This window comes from Scatophagus argus, chromosome 7 (genome assembly GCF_020382885.2).
Source record: "Scatophagus argus isolate fScaArg1 chromosome 7, fScaArg1.pri, whole genome shotgun sequence".
Lineage (NCBI taxonomy): Eukaryota > Metazoa > Chordata > Actinopteri > Scatophagidae > Scatophagus > Scatophagus argus.
In genome coordinates this window covers 10,090,813-10,109,305 of record NC_058499.1, presented here as the reverse complement: position 1 = coordinate 10,109,305, position 18,493 = coordinate 10,090,813, and the positions used below count along the sequence as shown (strand labels likewise).

Here is an 18,493-nt window from a genome sequence, read left to right as displayed (position 1 = left end):
TTATCAGTTGATCATCTAGTTGTTTCAGCTTTAGCAGCAGAATGAGATGAGGTTTTGGAATGCAAAGGTGAACAGTCATTTATAGGTGTAACATTTGGGTGTCTTCATACTTTTGGCCATGTAATGAATCTTCAGGGTCAGGGTTAGTCACAAGCAATTGTCAAAAAAACAAAACAAAACAAAAAACACACACAAAGAAAGACAATCTCTGGACACAGGTGTAGTAAAAATGATTCTTTAATATGGAACAAAATCAGAGCTCAGCTCCATGACTCCCACACCACCCAACACACTCTGTAACACTGATGGGTGGAGGAGAACAAGAAAACCAGTAAGATCACAGTCCGCTTGGCCAAAAAACAGGAGAGGCTAAAAAAACATGGAACGCAAAACCAAAGTGCTGCTGGGTTTGACCTTGAGGACGCCCTTGCTCCCTTCCCACCAGACCCAGAACCACAGAAAATGCCTCTCTGCTGCCTCCCAGGGCTCTCCCACCTGCTCACCTACCTCACCCTTATCACCCCCCACCCCCCCCCCGGAGATCAGTGGCTCCTCAAACCAGTCGGTGACCCGCTGACCTGCCGGAGCCAGGTGAGGTCGCCGTGAGGGCGGGTTTGGAGGAGCAGAGAGGCATGTGTGATGGTTGTTATGCTGAGTCTGTTGCTTGTGGTTCTCAGAGGGGACGTGAACACAGACAAGACGGTTATTATCATGACTCCAGAGGATCTATCTGTGGTTCAGTCCTTCTGTTTTTTTCCTCAGCCTACATGAAATCTAATCATCTTTAAAATGTTGCTCATTTGAGATTAAGATGGAATGTTTGAAGTTTTTGAGGAAAGTGAAACAAGACGGGAGGGAGAGGATGTCTGCAGAGGTCGCCCAGTAAGAACCCGTCACTATCCTAATACAGAGACATCAACAGAAGTACTACACAGATATGTACAGAGCAACCAAGCAGCACATCGGAATACTGAGTAATAAATCTAGTGTGGGAAAGGGAAGGTAATAATAGTCCACTACAAATGTACACATCCCACTACTTTTTGTGTAGTTGGTCCAATCGTTAAGGCTATTCCCTTGCTCTTGCTACAAACACGGCGGCATTGAAGCCACCACAACATAGACTTGAGTCACAGATCTCTGCTTGACATCTGAATATGGCTGCTTTGTGTTTCTGTGTGCTGAGCTGGCAGCTGCCCTTCTCCTCAGAGACTACAGAGGAGGCTAAAAGTACAACACCGTGAAGAAGTAAAAAAAAAAAAAAGAAACATGAAGGTATGAGTAGGAATGAGGTGCGTGGATCGTTTTTTTTTTGTGCTAAATCATCCTCTGGTCCACAGAGCTCTGTAGGAAAAACAAGGTTCTCTCCAGCAATGTGAAGGCAGACGGATGAGAGCCGCTAATGGACAAAGAATCACAGATAGATGAGGAAGCATGGATTACTGGGAAATTAGACTCTGCTGGTGTATGCATTACCAGCTGAGTGGGAGAGTAAATGAACAATCGGACAGGGGAAGTGGAAATCTATACTTGGTGGAGGATTAAAATGAAGCGTCGTAATGAAGGAGCAGAGTGGACACGAGGAGACAGAGAGAGAGGGAAGAGGGCATCTGCCAGCTTCAGCTAACACAGTCATCCTGCACCTTAACACACACTGCGTCACATGACGAACTACATCAGAGAGAGCGGAGGGAAGGAGGGAAGGAGGAGGGCGGCACTGCACAGAGAGCACTAACACTACCATGGACGGACACACACCTAACACACACACACACGCACACACGCACACACACACGCTACAACACAGGGTCCCAGTCTGCGTTCCACTGCGCTCTCCTGGCTGCCAGAACCTCGCTGTGTCTTGTCAAGTAAAAAAAAACAAAACAAAAAATCAAACGTACCGATTAACAGAGGAACGGATGAAAAGAAGAGCAACACGCACTTTGGATCCCACTGGCAATAATAAAAAAATAAACCGGAAACGAAACCTAGATTATAAAAAGAGCCAGTGGCATCAGGTTTTACAGAAAGCATTTTCTCAATGACTGGCTTTTGAACAGCTCTACTCTTTTTCTTTTAGTCTACCAAGTATATACTATTAACCTTACCAGGCAGCTAAAATCTATACAGTACTGTCATTTTTTATATATTTATAGATATTTATACACTATACAAAGTTGGCAAAAATACATAAATAAATACATTAAATTAGATTGTACACATCACAATTTGTGTGTTTTAAGTTAGAGCACTCTTTGTTGAAGAGGTGGGCCATGGCAAGTTGAGAAAGGAGGTGAAGAAACAGGAGTGTTACCCTCAACATCCCTTTAAAGCAAAGCCGTCACCATCAGACCCGGTGAGTCAGATTTCAGTTTATGGCGTTAGATCAATTAAGTGTATTGCTTATTACCTACCTGATTAAAATGTCCACATAATGGCAGGAGTTAGCAGCTGTTCTAAGTTTATTTACAGCCAGCAAGGAAAGAAAAATACACATATTCTGAAGGAACTGATTTTAGGGAAAAAATAATTTGTGTGTGTGTGTGTGTATTTTCCAACTCCCACTAAGGGATGGTATTACAAATGAAGGAAGGACTGTATCCACTGACCTTCCTGCAGACAGCTGCTGGGAGTATCTGCTGTACCATATCATGTCTGAGGCGGAAACAGTCCTAAAAGTAATACCAAACTGATAAACTCCATCCCTGCACTGTACACAGGCCCAGCCAGACATGTAAGCCTATGGCATATTGAAAACAGGGAAGTGGGCGTACAGACACCTGCAGAGAAAATAACTGGACGACAGCCCTGTGCAATTTTTTTTTTGGGTGCAGCAGTGGTCTGAATATGTCTGTTGAAAAGGCACAGGGCACATTTTGGACATTTTGTCTACCGTCGACATTTCAAGCTTATTTTCAAGCAACTTTTTGGGAATGATTAAGTAGCCTAGTTTCCGCTGTGTCTGCCATGCGGCCGTTTATAGTTTGGCTCATGCTCTAATCCTGGGGTTTTCTTGCTGGAGTTTTGAGAGTTCTTACAAATATCTGAATAGGCAGGAGGCAAGTTCACAGCAGTCAGTTGTGCTTAATCATGAGGCTTACCCCAAATAAGAGGTTGAATCACAAGCGCGCTAATTATCGTCACAGGGTCAGGCTGAAGGTGTATGTCCTTCCTCTTGAAATCCATTCACTCCTCCATACATGCTCTATCCCCATGTATGGCCTCCAGCAGAGCAATAATGACTCTAAATTCAATGTGGAAGGCATCATCAGTGTCAGTACAGGGCCAATCCTGTCTAACACAATGGCATTACAGTAAATCCCCAAGCCCATAAGCAGACAGGGTGAGACGTGATGCCAAGCGACCGGGGCAGACTGACTCCACAGGGAGGCGAACAGTCCTCTTACTCAGCCAATAAGCTCTCTGTGTTTCATGTTTGTGATAAATATACAGAGATGTGTTATGGCATAACAAACACAGACTACAATTTGTGCCACACATCACTCTGTGTACGTCCTGGTGGTGTGTTTGGGGGTAAAAGGTTATGTGGCAGTGTTGCTACAGTGGACCCGGGACGTGTTGGGTATCACTCCCTCCCTTTGTTTATCTTGCCCTGACCTCACAACACCTCCAACAAAAATACAGCAGACATCAAAAGCCCTTATTCAAGAAGGGCAAGTATAATCAGCTTCAGCATCATCAACATCACCACTGTTTTTCATGAATATCATTGTTTTCTTCATCATTTCAAGTGACAAATGAAAACTTGGCATACAACAAATGTTAATTTTCACCAACAATATTTACATAAAGTCTTCAAAAACAGAAGGATTTTTCTTATCACGTTTTTGTAAAGAAATAAACCCAACACAAGAACACCAAGCACACACATACATACACACTGACCAACAGTCAAATGTGAACAGAAAGAAAAAATATATTATTACTCAATATTGTTTTTCATATTCATTTCGTTACCATTCAAATAATGCTTACTCGAACCCTGACTGAGAGAAGTCACATTGGTTTTCACCAGATGCTTAAAACAATTGAAAGGGTGAGTTAGGGGAGGCGAGGTCTGTCTGTGCAGGGCGAGACTAACACAGGGCTTCACTGGACAAAAGACAAAGGGGACCACAGAAGACTTCTGGGCTGACTCAGCCGTCATATGATTCAGCAGAATAAAGGATCAACTGCAGTCCCTCCAGGATGAGTTTACTGAAGCCTGATTTTAATCCACACACACACATACACACCTAAAGTTCTCCAAGACGTAAAGCACAGTGTACCCTTAATTTAATACTGCACAAACTACAGCGAAGCAGGCACCTTTCCAGCAGAGTGAGTCATTGACGCTCCTCTTAAGAAAGCCATATCCATCAAGGAAAACTTGCGTCGCAGGATAAGGAAGGGACTGAGAGTATGACAAGGACAAACAATATCATCAGGCTCAGAAGAATATCTTGCTAATCCCTTGGCAAACAGGTGTGACCCCTTCAGCCAATAAAGCTTTCAGTTATTTAGAAAGTAAACAGAGAAGGGTAGGCTGCTGGTGACAATGATAAATTTGGGGGGGGGGGGCACCCATGAATAAACATCTTAGAGAAGATGAAGGCCCAGGACATGGATCTCCTCTTTCACTATAACTGGCTGGACAGACTAATAACAAGTCTGCAGTCACGCTAGCCTCTCTGTGAGGCTCTACTGAGGCACGGCAAGGTTGCGAGCTAAATGTCAGCACGCTAACATACTAACATGCTAATGTTCAGCACGTATAATGTTCACTATGTCTGTGTGGGAAATTACCCTGCAATCACGAGATAGCACACTATATTTACAGAGTGTGCCGGTATTTTGAGTGTTTAAATTTATCCATTATATACTGTGGTGGGCTTAAAAGCTAAACTAAAAAAGCACAGGTCTGTGGTGTGATTACTACTCTATGCTAACAATTACAAAATGGAGTGTGTTGTACCTGTGCAACCCAACAAGTTCAAATAAGGGAGCAATATTATGATTAGTGTCTGAAATACCAATTTACTGCTTGCCATTGCGTGTCACTAGTGTTATACAGGGAGAAGTGAGTGAGTGAATGAGGGGGTGACTTCAGCCCGTGGTCACCACCTCAGAAAAACACTTGTTAATTAGCACTAAAAGTATAGCTAAGGCTGTTAGGAATGTCAGAAGTTTTGAAGGTAGTTTGGTCAAAGTCTTGGACAAATCAAAGCTTTGTCCTATCCCAAAGTTATTACAATTCATCCTCAGGGGGACATGAATGTCTGCACAAAAAATGAACGGGAGTCCATCAAACAGCTGTTGAATACATTTCACTAAAAGCCTTGAAAGAATGTCGTGTTGGTGTGAGAGGAAAAATCTGGGGATCACCAAAGTTATTAAAACTGGAATAGCTGTACAAAATTTAATCCAAAGGTTGCTGAGATATTTCACTTGGTTCCAAATGACGAAGTGACTTCCCCAGAGCCACAACACTGGTGTGGCTGAAAACTCAATGCTAAAGAAACATGCAGAAAAACCTAAATAATAATTGAAACCACTATACCACTATAACTACAGAAACAATAAATAAACTATGTAAAATTGTCATTACTCAAAAGCCCATTTCAAGAGTATTAACTCACTGGCAAAGTTGTGGGCAGTGTTGGCTGTGTCTACCATCTTGAATTAACCTTTTCAATCAAACAGTAATTCTCCACACCTGCACCAACCAGTTGGCTTCACCGGGGAATAAAACCCTGATGAAAGACAGAACTGAGGCCAAACACAAGCAGAGCAGGTACGCCGAGTGCAACACTGCTATGCTGTATTCACGAGCTGAGGATCGCTGAAGGTCATTGCTGATAGTGCTGGTGCCAACAAAACGCAATACGTTTAGAAGTGTGAGACAGGTGGCAGTGTAATAAAACTGGGATCTGGAAATTGCTTTCGTCTTTATACTGTTTGGCTCTGAGCTTACCATCCATTTTAATGGTGCTGCTGTTTGACTGCTGGCAATGAGAGAACATAATGTTTGAGACTCCTGGTTATTTTATGGAGTGTGCAACTGTCTACCCTGTGATGAAAAGCATGTCAGTGTGTTGCGTTTCCCCAAGTAAATAACTTTAACCTTATCAATGAATTCACACCTTTTTCTTACTATTTTAACTATGTGACCTTGAGCATACATAGCCAGTTTAAATTTAGATAAATCAAGAAAAATGTGAGTGACTGAAATGCTGAATTAATATTTGCATATGTAGAGTTTTTAAGTGGCCACTTCTTCCTTTAACCCTGATGTTCCTGTAATGACTTTTCCTAAAATTGTTGCTGATAAACTTGATTTTGAACTTTTGAACCAACGTGTTTCAGAAGACAACCGCATAAAATGATGTTTTACTTGTGTGACTAAAATTAATACATCTGTTTATGTAGAATCAATATTACACATAAAACATGAAATATTCAATGCTTTGCTGTTGCAACAAGGCTTTATGGTCTTTTCTTTTGTCACTTTTGTCAAATATCCAAACTCAGTTTATGAGGGAAAAGCCAACTTACAAGAAAAATATTCAGAACTGCACATAACATACAAAACACTGACATGGAGTTTCTAATCACCTGGTCAATCCAAGATCAATATTCACGCTCTTTTTTGCTCTATTTTTAGTCTCAATGTCTCAGTGAAACTTGCTTTGACGCTCACATTGTTTTCACATTATTTAATTCCTTGATATAAAAATATCAATTAGCTGCATTAAAAATGACAGCAAAAAATTGTAGCTTTTGCAGCTATTACTGTTTTTACATACACTGAAGTAGGTCTGTATGACCCTAAACGTAGAAGATAAAAAGCCAGTGTAAACTTAATATAAAAATGACATAAAGAAACATGTTTTCTAAACTACCTAATAAAATACGCATTTACCTCAGTACCCTCCTGCCTTTCCCGTAAGGTTATCACTGGCTAATTATCTGATGACCATCCTATCTGAGAGCAAACTTTTAAAAATAGAAAATATCCTGCACTGGATTTACATTTAAGTAGAAGTCTGTATGCAAAAGCACTCTGGTTTTCCGGATTTAAAAGCCTAACTCTGTAGCCCTGCAGCCTCCAGTCTACCTTCGAGGATCAGCCACATCACACTGTGCCTCATGTTTCTAAAAATAAAGCCATATCCTCCAGTTTACGGGGTCACTGATGACTAAGCTTCGTAAACCCCTGTAGCGCAGCAATTTATCACTCATTGAGCAACATGTAATCTTGGTGAAAGGAACTGGCGGAGGTATTGTGTTGACTCATCACCTGCACACCTGCGTATTCAAACCATGTTTGGTTTTCACAGCTTCAGCGGCGATCGCTTACTGATTACATACCTCATTCTGATTGATGAGTTATGCTGGTCCATCGTCTTCATAGTTACTAATGAGAGCGCTCCGTGTTTTGTATTATTCTTAGTGAGTATTACCTCTGCAAATAGTGGCTCTCCCGGGTCCGAGGAAGGAGATATTGCTCCTTTCTGACCACCTAATGGGAGTGTAATGTGCTGTGACACTGCAGGCAGTGGCTGTCAAAACAGTGGGCCCTGTTCCACGGCTGGCCAATTGTTCTGAGGGATGCTGGACTGGATCAGCGCATCACAGTAGCCAGCACCGAGTCTCACATACTGCCCAGAACACACTGGCAATACACAACGTCCTGCCCACACCAGCTAACAGAAACAGAAGATGAGGACTAACCTGGTGCTGACCATCAGACTGCAGCGGTGATCAGCATAAGCTTCTGTCATGATGAGAGAGAAAAAAATCCACTGCAGAGCCCACAGCTTGTTAGGCAAGGATTTTAATGGGGCCAGAGTTAGTAAGAACCAAAAATGTTGCATTAAAAGAAGCTGAGATGCTTCAACCAAAAAAAAAAAAAAAAATCCCACAAGTGATTATGTTTGCCAGCTAAGCTGGTCTAACCAGACATTTGAAAGGCAGATCCTCATTTAGAGGCTGCACCACTAAAACAAACCCTGAGTCGCTGACAGGATAATGCTTCACAGGACTTTGTGAATGGAACAACAGACAGCTACAGTAGAGAGTACAGTGAGAGTAAGAGTCTGTATGAGCAATTCTTAATGGCTGACAGTGACCACATTGCAGCTCCATGACTGTTTTATTTACGCCACAGAAATATCGAGCTGAGCTGAATGTGCCTGACAAACGGAGCAGCTAGCAGTACACTCTGTGGTGCTCTCAAGCACTCAGGGAAGAGATAATGTCTAATCTGCTTCTATAGTATCTCACAGTGGCAGATCAGACCATCATCTAATATCACACCCACTGTCTGCGACACACAATTGTTCATAGTTCCTGTGAACAACAAAAACTCAGCCTTGTTATCTCATGTTTCTTTCAGTGTGAAAGCCAACGTGCACATCTGTCTTGCTGTTCGTAGATATGCGCCTGTTGTTCAGCATCATGGACTCTTTGTTAGAGTTCTGACTGTGGTGGCTGTTGATCAATACACTGCGTAATAGCAGTGTTGTGCTGGGCGGCCTCCATATGACAAGCAGATGAGTCTGATCTCTCCATCCAAGCCTGACATTTCAGACACTAGCAGCCTGCCACCAGGACTCTGGTAGCTGTTATGCAAAAGCACAGACACAAACACACAGGAGGAAAAAAGGGGAACAAAAAGAGGAGGATGAGAGCCCTGCATCCATCCTCTATGTCCTCCACTTTGTCTCCAAACCCTGAAATCAGACAGCAGACGTCTCCTCTCCCTAACTGCTGCTCACCCTTTCAGATACTCCTCCCTTAATTTTCACCAGTACCATAATCATCATCAAAACTATCGTCATCATTATTATTGTTATTACATTTTCAAAAAAGTGCAGATAGAACTTCCCTGTGCCCCCGTTTGGAAGGCAGGGCAGTAAAGGAGGATGGGGAAACAATGGCAGTAAGAAGAGCAAGAAGACGGCGAGATAAGAAAGAGAAAATAGAAGAAGATTTCTGCCGGGTCTGAATTGTGTTGCTCCTGTGAACACACACACACACACACACACACTCACACACAAACAGCAACAGGCACACATTAGCGCAGTACACCATACAGTCAAAACTGATGGAGGTCGACCTCCGTCTGCACAAAACAAGGACACAGGGCAGCACAAAGGATTCATGGCATCCATAAACAGACAGAATTGTGCACACACAACCAAATGCATGTGTACAAACAGCGGAAACTCTGCTTTGTGATTCCTTTATCATCTTAACATTGGAAGAATATTTTTAATTGGTCTCATTGGTGATGCTGTGAAAAATGACATCATCTTATCACGGGGGGTAGGTGGGGATTTGTCTATTTGTTTTATTTCATCTTCTTTTTTCTCTCTCCGGATCAGGGCTTTTGTCTGGAAAATTCAGGAACGGTCCATTTCACAAGTTTATTGTCTTCCTGCTTTCCCAGTTTTGGAAAGTTCAGTTTATTTATTTACTTTTTTTTAAATCTCTATTTTTGTCGGAGCTACAGCACAGCACCCACAGCACACAGACGACAAGGGGGTGGGGGTGGGGGGTCCAGAGAGTGGAGGGGGTTCACTAATAATGTGCCAGAGGGAGGGAAAGAGGGGACAAAGAGAAGAAGAAGAAAAAAGAAGAGAGAGTGAAGAGACAGCAGTATCAACAATTCCATCTTGAGTTCAGCTGGTTTCATTGCAAAACCGTGTATTGATTGCTTTCAACAACTTCATCTGAACATTAAACCACTTTTGAGTAAAGGGAGGGAGGACTGAAATGGGGAGAGGAAATGATACACTTGAGACAGATGAGAAGGACGAGGCGACAAATGAACAGACGGGTGAGATGGGGAACAGCAGATAGGCTATGGATAACATACTGTATACAACTCATGTGTATAGGGGGAGTTCTGCCGATCTATACACCTAATATATTAATATGTACATGTACTTACAGTAGATACTGTATAGTATTGTGTACCTGGAATAGTCATACAATAGGATTATATGAGATTAGATCATTACTTAAGATTCTCTGTGATCCCACGGGACTGGCACCTTAAATGGGTCAGGGGCTGCCGTGCTGTTCAGAACCAAGGGGTCCACAAAGAAACTGAACATCAGACCTCCACAGGCAAGGTGCATAAGGACAGACAGACATACAGACAGTCAGAAACAGGGGGACCATCGGCAAAGTGGGGAGACACAGAAATTAAGACACGGCCGCATGAAGAGGAGGAAACAGGAGAAGAGAGGGGAGTCAGAGAGATTTTGAAAGGAAAGAGAAAAGAGTTTAAAGGTTTAAGAGAGCAGATGGCTAATTGTACCCGTGTTTCGCAGCCTGGCAGCAAGTCAGTCTTGTGCATAAGAATGGGAGTGGGAGGAGGGGGGGAATAGGAGACAGGAAGGGGCCACGGAGGGAGCTGGGCGGTGCGATCAGGCCTTGAGAGCGTGCCACTGGGCGACGTTAGTACGCGGCCGAGCGAGCATGTCTTTCCAGTGTTTCACCTCGGCTGGTCCACTCTTCCATGATAGGTAGATCTGAGAGAGGGGAAGAAGAGCAAGGATAATAATGTATACTTTCACAATAATAAAGGAAATGATGAGCACTATGACAGGATTAATATAGTAAATTTCACTACGTAATCTCATAAACACTCCTTGCTGAACCGTGACCAGACAAACTTATCGTTCTTAGACCGTTTCTCCTCATTGATTTGTTCATTCACTGCTGGTGGTCGCACTGGCCAACCTTGGGTGGTGAACGCTTGCTGTCTGAAAGTGCCTTTACATCACATTTTCAGACGTGAGACCATCATGTTAAACTGCCACAACGCTTATGTAATGACAAACCGAGGCGGCTACCTTGCCAATAACGTCGTTGCGGCTGAGCCTGTCCTTGTCCATGACAGTGATGATGATGGTGGTCTCCCTCAGCACATGGGCGGGCACATCGAAGGGGAAGGATTCGTTGAAGACAGGGTTCAGACAGCGCTTCATTGTTACTGTCTTCTTCTTCTCCACACGCTTGTCCTTGTGCATCAGCCACACTTTCACATATGGATCTGCAGTGTGGACACAGGCAGTTTACATGAGATCGAGGATAAAGATGCCCATGCAAGGTGATTTTTAGGGTCAGGGTTGCAATTACCCTCCTAATTGTTAAAGTCGGGGAAGGCAGCAGGGAAGCAGACACCTAGTTTGAGCTCAAGGTCAACTTATCCCCTGAGCTAGGAAACATACAAATGAGGGAGTATTTATGGAAATAGGGCCTGGGATTTGTACTACCAATTCTGGAGCATTATCATATTCTGTCATACCAACAGAAACCACTACTCCCACTACTGCAGGAAGCAGTAATTTTACAAAAGAGACCTGATACTTTGAAAACCAGCACCAGACTGAGCTGACACAGATTTGGCCGGGAAGCTGAAGATCCTCATAGATATACAGAAAAAGGAGAGAGGGCAAGGGAGGGATGCTTGATGTAATGTCACCTTGGTGCCAAAGCTATCTACAGTGCAACGCAGCTTGGGAGCCAGACAGTCAACGTCCTCTGCACGGACTAGTCAGTGAATGTTTGAACATGTAGAGGTTGCATGTGAAGCCACTGAGCTTCCAATGTTGTGAGAAGGGTTTCAGTCAGGTGAGCAAGGGTTAGAAGGAGAAAAGACTAAACAAACAGGGAGAATTCTCTACCTGAGGTTCCCCCAATATCCATGGCTTTGAGATTGCGTGCTTTGATGATGTTCACAGTGATGGTGTTGGCAGTGGGATTATAACAGAGCGACACCAGCAGGTCTCCTCTTCTCCCCTGAGGAACACACATAAACACAACGGGGTATGAATCACACAGTCTAATATCATGGTTCATCAGGGAATATCAAACTCCAGATTACTCACTGGCTTGTTGTGTAATCTTACATCACTGCCCTTTTCTGCTCTAACCCCTTGTGCCAAACACAGATGGTCCAGTGACCAGACTGGCTTAGCCGAGCTCATCCTAAAACTACGTCAGTCAAGCTCACATTCTGAAAGCAGTCAACAAATGACATCACACTTGTTTCTGATAAAACAGTAATTACAACATCTGAATGAAAACAGTTGGATTCCTCATCATTCAGCCAGATGGTCATCTCTCTCTCTCTCTCGCTCTTACACTGCCATCACTGCAGGGCTTGAGCTCCTTCCAGAAGGTCTTTATCTGGCCCAGTTCCACCTTGTTAAGGGGGATTGACACCTCTCCAATGGGGTCATTCCTGCTGAAGCGGTCATAGTCCAGCACCTGAAGGTATAGAGTGCGCTCTCTCACTTTCTCATAGGGGAAGCCTAAAACAGAGACAGAAACCGAGACACTGAGGGGAAAAGTAAGAGTAACAGAGAGTGGAAAATATATTCCTTACACTACTGGGACAGCAGAGTAATTTGCACCCTGCTAACACTGGATGAATTTGGCAAAGACCAAGGTGCATTTCAAAAACTACAGGACCAGCCAGCACTCTCTGAATGAGAGGGATCATTATACTGTAGTCACAAAGACCTACCTCATTTATTTTTCAAGAGCACTGGCTATTGTTCTAATTTTAGAAAGGGTCTGAGCCTTTTGAACATTATTTTTGCTATATTATTACTGGGCTGTCATCCAAGCACAACGGTCATAATGAAACTAATTCAGCTCGAGTAGCGGTGAGACACTTCACTGCTCTCTGAACGGCTTCTGCTAAACACGTACAGTTTACAGTTCTCAAGAACATTATCCTTTCAAAATGTCTGTAGGCTTTGGAACCCTTATTGATGCAAAAAATGAGAACAAAAAAATTCTGTTCTGATTTCACGCCTTTTTTGTGACTTTTCACATGCATTCTTTTGGCAGTGAGAAACAACTCTTTGTCATTGCCTTGAACACTTAATGGAACAATGGTTCAAACTTAGGTGAGCTGGCAGAGAGTCAGATGAGAAGAACAGCACCACTTGCATATTTCTCTGCTAAATATGCGGCTGGTTTTACTTGGCGTCGCATGAAGACTGTAAGCGGAGCAAACAGCTAATTAGTGTAAATTAATGAGCTTTACGGGTGGTAGGCAAAGCAACTCCTGACTGGTGCTTCATATTTAGCATACAGATATTAGTAGTATTGAGTAATATTGATGTTCTTATCTAACTCTCAGAAAGACAGCAAAAATGATCTAACTATTGCTTTGAGCAGGATTTAGAGCCATGATTATCTGCCAAAGTTTGAACAGTTTGGTCATTTCACACGAGATTTCAGTAAGGATCAGGTGCCAAGAAGGGAGGTTATGTACTTGAGAAATATTTGAATCAGAATCAGATGACATTTGTTGGACTGTCTTTGGCCACAGTGAATGAAATCTTATCAAAACCACACCCACACAGTTGCAAAAATTCTTTGATAAGGAACTGAGTGGAAATAACACAGACCCTCAAACAGGAAGGTTTCGTTCCAGTGGGGGTTGAGGTTCTTCCTCTTGACCTTGGTCTCCAGCTTGTGCTTCTTGTCGGGCAGCAGGTAGATTTTGACGAAAGGGTCCGAGGTGCCAGAGAAGTCTTTGGCAGGGAGGTCCTGGCCTCTTAACACTTTGACGGTAAGGGTTGTGTTCTGGAAGCTGTAGCCTATGCTGAACTGGATCCGACCCAGCTTCTCGCTGATAGGCCCTTCACCGTCATCATCCTCTGAGCCGGGAGACAGCTATAGGGTCACAAATGCAGTCAAATAAATATAAACACATGCAGCAGCAGCAGCAGCAGCTCATAAGAAAGGTTCAGTCGAAGGGCGCAAGCAAGTGCACCAAGACCGTGACAGAGAGAAGCTGCGAGGGGAGGAGATTTTTGAGCTGCATTTCTGTCACGTTGTACTCAAGCAGCTGCTCAAAGGCAGAGACGCGTCTGACATTAAGAGGACTGAGAGTTTTATTTCCTTTCTAAAGTTCTTAAGAGGCAGGAGGTGCTCAGATTGAAGATAGACGAGCTTTAGACCACCCATTCTCTCTCACAGTCACTCCGACGTCTTTATCACTGCTGTGCACTAAAAGGCCACTATCTGATAGACAGTAGTGGACAGACAGAGGAAAAGAGATGAACTGAGAGGGTGGGAGAGAGAGGAAGACGGCATGGCATGGGGGACATGGAGAGAACGAACAGAACATAGCCCACGGTTGGCATTCTGCACTCTGTGTTGCTTTTCTCTCTCTGTGGCTTACACCCTCTGTCCTTTAATACTTTCTCCCTTTAAGAATTAAGCATTTGAGAATTTTGAGGGAGCTAAGACAACCCATCAGTTCATAAGACTGCTTTGTGTAAAAGCCTCCACAGCTCACACTTTGAAAGAGACCATCCTGGTTGTCTGAATTGAATGCAAACACTCTCTGAAACTGTTGTTTTCAATGCTTCAGGCTGAAGCTTCAATTTCAAAGTGACAAAGACTCAATCTCTCACATTCTGTCAATATGGGTTTTAGAGCTGACAGGCAGAGCAAGTGTGAAATATTCCAAGTCTAATTTATCAAACAGTGTGAGTCACCTTGGATGGGTTGTCTTGCTTGATTGCCACTGTGGGAACTGCCTGTGTGTGTGTAGGGTTTTGTTTTTTTCTCTTTTCTATTATGACTCCCTTATTATCATGCACAGCTTTAATATCAACCTGGTCATAGAGGATGACTCAGCAAGACAAGTCCTACCTGATGGCTATGAAAAAAGAATCATGTAGTGCACGGCTAAAAGTATGTGGATGCCCATATGTAATCACCGAACATTTCATCCAAAACCATGGTCAGCAGTATGATTCCTCCACTCATCTGGTTTCAGGCTTTGCAAATGGTTTTGGAACCTGGTTGGAGGGATTTGCTTCCATTTAGCCATGAGAGCCTTAATGATGCTGGGCACAGATTTTGGCTGTTAACGTCTGGCTCACAGTTGGCATTCTGATTCATAGCGCTGGATGGAGTTAAGGTCAGGACTCTGTGCAGGCTAGTCAGGTTCTTTCTTTCAAGTCTGAGAAATTAAACACTTTGAGGTTACAACTTTAAAACAAAAAGTCTGCTTTATAAACCTGGCACATAGAATTTAAAAGACATGAGTATTTACACTTATATAAGTGCAATACTTCATTGCTAGAGTGGCCCTTCATAAATAACTCCAAATCCAAAAACTAACAACATACTGATCCTCTAAAAATTTTCTGTTTTACCTGATATATCATATTCCACTGTGCAGTAGAACTTAATTTTTATCCAAAAAAACTATTAATAACAGACACTCAAAAAATAAAAAGTTTGCTCCGATCTGTCCAGCTGTTTTAGGAACTAACTTTTAAAAACTCACATCTTCAGTAGGAATCAGCGGGTGGGAGTCAGAAAGTAGTGAGAGATTGTCTGACTACTGACCTTTGGTGGGATATGATGGCAATAAAACACACTTTTAGTAAAATAGTATAGATGTAGAGTATAGATGTGTGGAGGGACAGAAGGTCTTACCATCACCATGTCTCCTGTGAGAGAGTTGGCCAAGTCAGTTACAGAGGAGTGGCCATCAGCATCAGGGGGTTGGCCCTTGGGGCTGTTAGCTGGCTTGTTGCCCCTGCAAGTAAAAACACAGGTTGACCCAGAGGGAAAACGGTGAGGACATGTGCTGAGAAGCTAACTCGTCTCCAGAAAGAGAGAATGTCTGAGCACACAGGGAGTCCAACCTCCACTTCTTTGGCGCTTGAAAACCACCTATCTGAAACAACCAATTGAGTCCAAGTTTGCTTTGGATAGATGTCACTTCAAAGTGGATTGTGCTTTGTCTAGCTATCATGAGCGAAGCCAAATGAAATCTGCCAAAAGATTCTGCAGATTAATGACGGGCACTAGCACTGAGGATACTTGATGTGGTGAGCTGTGTTTGATGAAACTTGGATTCTGAGATGACTATGCATATGTCCAGTGTGGCAAACATCCATATCTCTAACAAGAAAGTTACCTCCACAAAGTAAACAAACACACTGTGAGACAGAACACAAAAAAGAACCAAACTAAATTTAAAATTTATAGAAACCAATTAATTATCTCCCATCCCCATAGAGTTCATGATCAACTCATAGTCCCTCTAAAGACATTAACAAGACACACATGTATAATGACATGTATAGCAACATGACATTACTATAAATACAACAGACAGACATGTATAGCAACATGTAGGCGTCTATACGTTTAACAGGAGAGATGTGGAACAGTTGTGTAAGGTTTTTGTTTTTAGATCTCTCAGTTATTAAGAATCAGCATAAACAACACAAAATATTAAAAACATAAATGAGAGAGCAGAGATCTCCCAGGAAAGAGCTGATACTTAGGTACAAATGTTAATAGAATAGTTAAGTTTAGTTCCTTCACACGAGGATTGTTAGAAACATAACGTTAAAGTGGGACAAACATTCTGGGAAAAAAACCTCTATGTTCATACATCATGAAAACAAGAAGAATCACAAAATGTAAATTAAAAAAAAACAGCAAAAGAATACAAAATAAATCAAAAAGAGAACAAATATTATGAGATTAAAGAAAGAATGAGAAGATAGAACAAGAAAGAGCCAAATACAAAAGTCCTGGCCAATGTAATGTGACACATTGGACACACAGCACTCCATAGATGACTGGTCAAGGCACATGGAGAGGCTGAACACTGAAACACCGTTAGGCTAAACAAACTGTAAAGAGAGAAGAAAAACAAGAACAGAAACACACACAGAGAGAAAAGAAACGAGCAGATGCAGAGAGGATGCTGAAGGTGCAGACACACATACGGACACAGGACATAAATCATAAAGACTGTAGATAAGATAGAAGGTTCAACAAGGAATGTAAGAAATAGAAAAGCAAGCTGAAAATTATTTATCTGTATAAGAAGAGATAGCAAGTATTAATAGCATGAACAGTGAGGTTACGAAAACCAAAAACCAAACAGAGAGTGAGATCGTTACAAACACCAGCACATTAGAGAGAAAAACAGAGCTGCAAGAAAAGATAGGAAATGAAGGAAGGAAAGCCTGGAAACACAAGAGAGGCTTAGTTTGGTCAGTCTGATAGGTATCAAAAAATAAGAGACAAAAAATAAAGAGCTATGCACACACAATATCTCTAACAGGAGACAAAGGGGCGAACATGCTAAAGGGAGAGAGAGCACAAAGAAGAAAAGAAAAAGACAATAAATACAATTGATCACCAGGAAAAGTAGAGCATGAACCACAGTTCTTTACGTGAAGAGCTCAAAATAAACGATAGATGAGATATAGTATGAAAGAGAAATAAGGCGTACCATACAAAAATATAATATCATTGAAAACACAAAAGGGACAAATAGTAAGAACATAGGAAATGCACATTTAGAGTGTTACAAAAGAGGGCGTTGGTAGAAATGAAGTCATAACCATAAATTATACATTTTAATGTTAAATCTAACCTAATTTTCCAACCATTAAGCAACACTCTAAAAGTGAGGACTGGGGACACAAGGGCCAAAGCGCAAACTGGCATTGGCTACATGTGCATATATAATATATGCAAGTAGTTGTCACTCGGAGAGTGAAGGCAATGCCTTGGACAGGCAGAAAACAAGGAGCCCATAGAAAGTCTGTCTGTCTGGCCAGCATTCTCTGTCGAGCTTTTCACTGAGAGAATGTACGTTTCAGCGGGCACACTGTTTTTTTTTTGTTTTGTTTTTTTTTTGGTTGGGCGCGCAAAAACTGCAAATTTGGATGAGAATTGATGTTGAATGCAATAATGTGTACATTTTTGCAGAAGACAAGGACAGAACCTGGGGAAAATATACTGACAAATAGACAGACAGAAAAAGCAAGCAAACAAGACAAGCAAACAACAGACAATCACTTCAACCAGCAAAGGAACCAGAGTGAGACGGGGGGAAGGAGGGATGTTAACCATCTCGAGAAGGGAAGGGAATATTTATCAATTGGTGTTAGTTGTATTAGTTGCCAAGGGAGGTAATTGCATTTTCAGGGGCCTGTTTATTTATTTATTTTCTAAACTGCAGGCAATGAGTTAGAGAGGAGAGGAAAAGGCTGGGTAAAACACTAACTCAAGATCTGAGGATGTGCTCAAACGAGCTCTAAAGCAAGGAGAGAGACTTTAGAGTTTGAAGGCACCTCCCTCCTCCTCCACCTCCCAACTATCGATGGGGGAGTTAACGTCTTCAATTATTCATTCTCCTTCATGCTTCATTCAGGGGTTCAGTGCATTCTCAGGTAAGAGCTAGTGCAGCCAGGGGAAAGGCCTTTCTACCAGCCCTGCTCTACAGCACCTGAGGTGGTCCTCTGCTCCAGCGCTGCCTCCAGGCTGTTTAAACAAAGCGGCTGGGGCTGCAGATTTCGTTGCAGAAAATACAATACTTCCTCCAGATCATACGGTATATCGCGAATCGAAAATGAAGATTGGTTTTGGTTTATTTAATTTCTAAAAAAGCTATGCTAATTGTGGC

General features: G+C 42.4%; 1 protein-coding gene across 4 annotated transcripts in view; it reads right to left on the bottom strand.

Annotated features, from left to right (window-relative positions):
• Positions 1-229: 229 nt before the first annotated feature.
• syt7a (synaptotagmin VIIa) overlaps positions 230-18,493 on the bottom strand; it is a 74,737-nt gene continuing 56,473 nt past the window's right edge. For all 4 annotated transcript variants that reach the window (XM_046394168.1, XM_046394167.1, XM_046394165.1 and 1 more), the window contains 6 exons: positions 15,493-15,595; positions 13,443-13,710; positions 12,163-12,332; positions 11,703-11,817; positions 10,869-11,068; positions 230-10,544 (listed from right to left, as the gene is read on the bottom strand). In XM_046394168.1, coding sequence (XP_046250124.1) covers positions 10,440-10,544; positions 10,869-11,068; positions 11,703-11,817; positions 12,163-12,332; positions 13,443-13,710; positions 15,493-15,595 — 961 coding nt within the window. In that variant the 3' untranslated portion in view covers positions 230-10,439. The remainder of the gene's footprint in view (positions 10,545-10,868; positions 11,069-11,702; positions 11,818-12,162; positions 12,333-13,442; positions 13,711-15,492; positions 15,596-18,493) is intronic.